This window comes from Pipistrellus hanaki (assembly GCF_964339955.1).
Source record: "Pipistrellus hanaki genome assembly, chromosome: 1".
In the NCBI taxonomy this organism is placed as follows: Eukaryota; Metazoa; Chordata; class Mammalia; order Chiroptera; family Vespertilionidae; genus Pipistrellus; species Pipistrellus hanaki.
The window spans coordinates 86,560,753-86,567,915 of NC_140503.1; the positions used below are offsets into that span (position 1 = coordinate 86,560,753).

General features: G+C 40.2%; 1 protein-coding gene across 2 annotated transcripts in view; it reads left to right on the forward strand.

Moving 5' to 3' along the window:
- The window catches only part of SEPHS1 (selenophosphate synthetase 1), a 32,893-nt gene extending 26,594 nt beyond the window's left edge, over positions 1–6,299 (forward strand). For both annotated transcript variants that reach the window (XM_084876219.1, XM_084876218.1), the window contains exons 8-9: positions 582–794; positions 4,375–6,299. In XM_084876219.1, coding sequence (XP_084732345.1) covers positions 582–794; positions 4,375–4,589 — 428 coding nt within the window. In that variant the 3' untranslated portion in view covers positions 4,590–6,299. The remainder of the gene's footprint in view (positions 1–581; positions 795–4,374) is intronic.
- Positions 6,300–7,163: the final 864 nt, after the last annotated feature.

Consider the following 7,163-nt stretch of genomic DNA (forward strand, 5'->3'; position numbering starts at 1 on the left):
ACTCCAAAAACAGAATTTTTTTAAATTAAAAAAAAAATTTTAAAAATTGGCCTGGCTGCTGTGGCTCAGTTGGTTGGGCATTGTCCTGTGCACCAAAAGGTTGCCTGTCTGATTCCTGGGTTGCTGGGTTGATCCCCAGTAGGAGGCATGCAAGAGGCAGTTGATTGATGTACTCTTGCACCAATGTTTCTTTCTCTCTCTAAAAATTAATTGTGCTTTTAAAAAGTCCTCTTCTTTGATTTTAGGGTGGCTTAGACGGGCTTACCTTTTGTTGTGATTGTAATTTTTCCGTACAGATTTTTTAGCTTACTAAGAAGTTACTGTTAATTGAAGCAGCTGCCAGTCCTAAGTGGTTGAAATTGAAATAAACTAGCTTTCACAGTTTCACTGTGGGTTTTGTTGCTATTTAAAAATTACATTTTTATTTTGATATACCATCTTCCTGACAAGAATTTTGAGGTCAAAGTGTATTTAAGATTTTTCAATTGAGGAATGGTAGAGTGATTTTTGTTGTTTGCTTGTTTTCTCAGAAAGTCTCCATTTATTACACCAGATAATAAATTTCTTTTCTGGTCTCTTAGCTGCTGGACTCATGCACACGTTCAATGCCCATGCTGCCACTGACATCACTGGCTTTGGAATTCTGGGCCACGCACAGAATCTGGCTAAGCAGCAGAGGAACGAAGTGTCCTTTGTAATTCACAACCTCCCTGTCCTGGCCAAGATGGCTGCTGTGAGCAAGGCCTGCGGGAACATGTTTGGCCTCATGCATGGGACCTGCCCGGAGACATCAGGTACAAGGATCCTGGGCCCAAATCTGAGGATAAACTAGTGAGGCTAGTGGAAAGTTTCATGAAAAAGAAGAAGCCAAATACATGAGCATGACCCTATTTTGTGTGAGGTCAGTGCTGATTACCTTGGTGGTCTTGGCAACAAATGTTCTCAGCCCCTTTGGGCTGTGTGTCTGTACGTTACCAGTCTCTGCCATCCGGGGTGTGGTGGAGCAGTCTTGTTTACGTCCATTGTTTCCTGTGTTTGGTGACAGAAAGTCACTATTCAATTTTCATTGGAAACCTAGCATTTACAATAACATTTATAACAATCATAGGTTACACTGAGCAGGCTGTTTTTTTTCCTTGGGGGGGAAAAAGTCTAAAATTGCTTTAACAGTGAAATAGTATAGTATGTTTCCACAATGCCATTTTTCTTTGACCCATTTTCCCCCCTTTCCCTTTCACTCTTGTATTTTATTCTTTAAGTCATCCTTTTTTTTTCCCCAGTCTCCTGTTTTTATTTTCTTTCCTTGATAATAGTAAAGTAGGTTTTCTAAATGCATGTGTTAAAAATTGACAAATTTTAGTTTACCTGTTTTTACAGATTTTTGTAATTAAAAGTATATATGTAAAGTTTAACATCAAAGTTTTCTATATGTATTACAGTAATTTTTAATTTGTACTATGTCTAGTGAACATATACATTGACCAGTCACTGCGAGTAAACAAATGCTCATGGCTGGAGCATATCTTAGCACACGTGGGAACGTTGGCTCCAACATGTTAAAACTGTCGGGCTGCATAAATGAGTCAGGAGTTCACAGTTTGCTTCCAGGTCAGGGCGCATAGGTTGTAGGCTCGATCTCCCGTAGGGAGGTATACAGATGGCAGCCATTTGATGATTATCTCTGAACATTGATGTTTCTATCCCTTTTTTTCTCTCTAAAAATTAATAAAACCATATATTTTAAAAACTGCGGTATAAAGTCATGCTACGTGCTATGCAGTGTGATCACATGCTAATCATTCACCAAGTGTTTATGAACTATGACTCTTGGATTTCAATATGTAGACTATAGTTGTAGACATGTAATATTTATGTTAGTGTTTTTCCAACATAAGACCTCACAAAAATGTGTTTAAAATAGATAATAGTGAATTGCCCTAGATGGCTTAGCTCAGTGGATAGATCATAGGCCTGAGGACTGAAGGGTCCAGGGTACCATTATGGTCAAGGGCACATGCCCGGGCTGCAAGCTTCGATCCCCAATAGGGGGCATGCAGGAGGCAGCCGATCAGTGATTCTCTCTCATCATTAATGTTTCCCTCTCTCCCTTTCAAAATATTTTTAAAAATGAAATAAAATAATAGTGAATAACACACACACACAAATGTTAACTTAGTTATAAGCAAATCTTGGTTTTAAAGCATTTTAAAGTTAACAGAATGTTAATTTTCACTTTTGATATATGGACCAGAAATTTTGTCCCTTAAATCCAAAGTCTGTTAAGTCAAGGTCTACAAAATGGAGGGTTTATTATACCTCAGTAATTTCCCTCTCCTGGCAAGAGTTGAATTATTCTAGGGATTGCGTGTGCCCAGCCATAGCTGGTGTGGCTCAGTTTGTTAGAGCATCATCCCATTTACCAAAGGTGGCGAGTTCGATTCCAGATCAGGGTCCTTACCCAGTTTGTGGATTCCATTCCCCAGTCAGGGCAGATGTAGGAGGCAGCCAGTTAGTATTTTTTACTTTGGTGTCTCTCTGTCTCCCCCCACTCTTTCTCCCTCTTCGACTCTCTCCCTCCCCACCTTTCTAAAATCACTTTTAAAAAATTAAAATATGCCGAAACCGGTTTGGCTCAATGGATAGAGCGTCGGCTTGGGGACTGAAGGGTCCCGGGTTCGATTCCGGTCAAGGGCATGTACCTTGGTTGCGGGCACATCCCCAGTAGGGGGTGTGCAAGAGGTAGCTGATCGATGACTCTCTCTTATCGATGTTTCTAAGTCGCTCTCTCTCTCCCTTCCTCTCTATACAAAATCAATAAAACATATATTTTTTTAAAATTAAAATATTGATGCATACCTAGAACCAATCCCTAGGAAACCCAGTTCAGTCAGATAGGGGTGGGCCTGGTCATCAATAATTATAACAGCTTCTCAAAAGATTCTGGAGTGCAGCCAGAGGCAATGACCACAAAGTCCTACTCACACGTCAGTCCTGTAGAAGAGTTGTGGTTCTCTGGTAAGTCTCTCAGCTGAATAGAAGATCCTGTCTTAAAGAAAAAAGCAAAGTCTGCCTCTTCCCATAAGTGGCCTAAGGTGACCTCTAAAAATGGTTCACTATCCACTTCTCCCAGAAAAACCCACAAAGTCATGCAAATTAAGAGATTCGAATCTTCATGTTCACTTTCCATAAAGAGTGCTGAATTTTTGCCACACATACTTGAAAGTGCAGAGAGTAATGCTGAACTTAACGGGTGTAGATGTGGATTCCAGATGAACAAAACTCGCAAGGTGGGGTGCAGAGCTTACAGAGCAGATGGTTCCCAAACCGGAAGAGGAGGGTGCACGGGAGGAAAGATATCCCATAATATCTGAGGAGACAAAGAGTTAGGGCCCGGCCCTGGCTGGATGGCTAACATGGTTGGATCAGAGTTCCGTACACCAAAAGGTGGTGGGTTCAACTCTGGGGAAGGCACACACCTAGGTTGTGGGTTCCATTCCCAGTCATACCGAAGGTAACATTGATGTTTCTCCCTCCCTCTCTAAAAGACAGTAAAACATACTCAAGTGAGGACTTTTTTTTTTTTTTAAATATATATTTCATTGATTTTTTACAGAGAGGAGGAGAGAGGGATAGAGAGCTAGAAACGTCAATGAGAGAGAAACATCGACGAGCTGCCTCTTGCACACCCCCTACTGGGGATGTGCCTGCAACCAATGTACATGCCCTTGACCAGAATCGAACCCGGGACCTTTCAGTCCGCAGACTGACGCTCTACCACTGAGCCAAACTGGTTTCGGCAGGATTTTTTTTTTTTTAAAGGAAACTTGTTTTTAATACATTTTTATTGATTTCTGAGAAGAAGAAAGGAGGAGAGAGAAATACAAGCATCAATGATGACAGAATCATGCATCAGCTACCTCCTGCACACCTCCTACTGAGGATTGAGCCCGCAGCCTGGGCATGTGCCCTGACCTGGAGTTGAACCGTGACCGCTTGGTTCCACCGGCCAGGTGGAAGCTTATGTTTTTAAATATTTCTTTCTATGTGGTAGGAAAAAATAGCTACCACATAATATGTTATTGAGGCCTCAAACACCTACTCCTACACAGCAGTGGTTCACAAGTGATTTTTACAATGTTTGTTATTGTGTATATCTTTTTTACTATAGTAGAAGTTTTCCAAGAAATGGTTTAATTACAGTTTAATCTGGAATAGATGAAGGCAGAACTGTACAGGCTTCATTGGAAGGGGCAACTTGAAGATAGAAGTTCTTGGTTGAGCATAGATCTGTGCAAGTTTTTTTTTAGAAAGATAGTGACGGAGAAACTGCCCACAGAGCATCACAACTAATGATAATCATTTTTTCTTTGCCAGGAGGCCTTCTAATCTGTTTACCACGTGAGCAAGCAGCTCGGTTCTGTGCAGAGATAAAGTCTCCCAAATATGGTGAAGGTCACCAAGCATGGATTATTGGGATCGTAGAGAAGGGCAACCGTACAGCCAGAATCATAGACAAACCCCGGATCATCGAAGTCGCACCACAGGTGGCCACTCAAAATGTGAATCCCACACCTGGTGCCACCTCTTAATCTAGACCGAAATAGCTATTTGGTTTTGTTTTTAAATAGATCTATTTCCTTTATCATCATTTCAATTAAAGACTATAAACAACGACAAAAAAATCTCATTGTGTCTACACATCTGGTGACCTGAGGTCTCTTTGTGAATGGATGCAATTAATAAGATAAAATCCATTGCCTTTTTTTCCTGTTACATTAACTGAAGATGCACCTAATCGTGAGGCAGCTTCTGAGTTGAGAATTATATTGTTATCCAATACTGTTGATTCATTTTGAATCTTTAGACACTTCTCTTGCCGCATAGGCTCTTTTTAAAGGTGCTTTCCCATAGCACAGGCATTACCAGTCGTGGTGTCAAACTGCAGTTTGTGTCTTTGATTTCGTGTATATTTATCATCAGTTTGATCTTTTTTAAGTGTCTTGAAAGGTATTTGGGAAGATGGAATTGGTGGCACAGTGGTATCCCAGTAGGAAGAAGGTTGCATGATTCCTTTGAGTTTTTGATTTGTAAAGCCTCGTCTCCTAATTCAAGAGCATCTCTTTGACCCAGGATATTTCCCAATATGTATTCAGTGAATCAAGGCGGGTGCTTGCCTCTGCATGGAAAGCACTTAGAAGATAAAAAGGAAATTGTTTTTCTTTTTTCTTTTTTGTAGCCTTCCTAATATTTACAGTAATATCACTAACTGCATTCTTTATCAATAGCAAAAACGGGATACTTTTTGCAATGTAATTAGATGTTCTATAGTGCAGCAAGAAATTGCCTTCTAAAAGGGGGGAGGGTTCCTGTATAATATTCATTTACAATTCAATATATAATTACACAAATAATTTTTAAATAGAATCAATAATAAAGACTGTTCTGTGGATGGTAGTGCTTAATACATTTTATATTTTGTATAGTGATTTCAGGCCTCTTGTTTTCTTAAAATCAGCAGCTATTTAACCTAATTCTGAGCATTACTTTGTCCTTTGCGCCAGAACTATTTGTGCACGCTTTTTGTGATCTGTTAAAAATCTGCATTGCCAACATTGCAGCTCGAACTTAAACTTGTTATTCAAGTAAATATTTAATTTTTGTAATTGCTCTTGTATAATCAGATTCCCCTTTTAGTATTATTTTAGAAGCATTGGGAGGGTTTTGGCTAAAGTACAATTTATTGGGGAAAACTAGATTTTAGTTTTATAAAACTTTTAAGTCTTTCATGGGACCTATATTTTCTTGAATTAAATTTTGTAGTTCTAGAAAAAATAGGCAACCTAAAAAGGTGTTTATCTGTGTTACCTAGAAGCATAGGCTTCCTTATATTGTAACCTACTAAGCGATCTGGAGGGATTCCTGTCATTAAGCACAAGTGCACTGACCCCTCAAGTGTCTGCATAAGAGAACAAGCACCACATCACTGCAAGTTTCCAAATGCTTCCTACATACAGGCCCCAGAGCCCTGGAACCCATCAACTTCTTGCCAAAGGAAACCGCCACTGGGGAGAGAAAGCCTGGAAGAGGCTTCACCATGGACACTCCCCCCTTTCGGGAGCCCAAGAGCAGCCTGGCTGGCATGTGTCGCTGGAGCTCAAGCCATAGAACGGTGTGCAGTACCTGAGAGGCTGCTACAGAACTGAAGTTAATTGGACATTTTATAGGGATTTATACAGATGTTGGTCCTCAAAAACTACAAACCAGTAGTCTGCAAAATAAAATGTGTTGGGAACCTCTGAGATGAACATGCTGTCGATTTTTTTTTTTTTAATTACACTAGTGATGCCTAAGTCTGAACAACTGTCAATGTAGATGATGATTTCCTTGATGGCAGGCCTGCTGAAATCAAGATATGCTTGAGGAAATCATCTTTGAGAAGATTTACATATATATATAATAAAATGTTGGGTACTTAGAGGTTGGTGTCATTCACCTGTGTTAGAATCACTTGGGATTCTTGTCAAAGGCAAAATCTTGGGCTCCACCCCAGATCTGCAATCAATATGGGGAGCATGAGACTAGGGACTCTCTTAAGCACCCCAAGTGGCTATGTGCACTAAAATTAGAACCACAGGACTAACGGAATGGTGCAGAGGGCTGGGAAAGGCAAGGGAAGGAAGGAAAGTGAACTTGTTCTTAAAATAACTTCCAGGAATTTTTCTTTTTCATCTTGACCATTTTGTTTGCTGACATCTGGGCCCAACAAAACTAAAAAGCCCAAGTGTCTTAAAAGATCTTTGAAGAATCAGGTGATTGTCATTGAGTATTTGTGGTCATAGTATTTGATAAAATCTATGTAGAATATCTTTACGTTAAGTGAGCTATTAATCAATAGATAATTATCTGGCTTCCTGGATGCACTTTTACACTTTACATTGAGATGTGTTTATCTTGGTGTAGAGATAGATTTCCTTTAAGCTCCATGATAGTTGCATCTAAAAGTACAGTTTGGCCGAAACCGGTTTGGCTCAGTGGATAGAGCGTCGGCCTGTGGACTGAAAGGTCCCAGGTTCGATTCTGGTCAAGGGCATGTACCTTGGTGTGGGCACATCCCCGGTGAGGAGTGTGCAGGAGGCAGCTGGTCGATGATTCTCATCGATGTT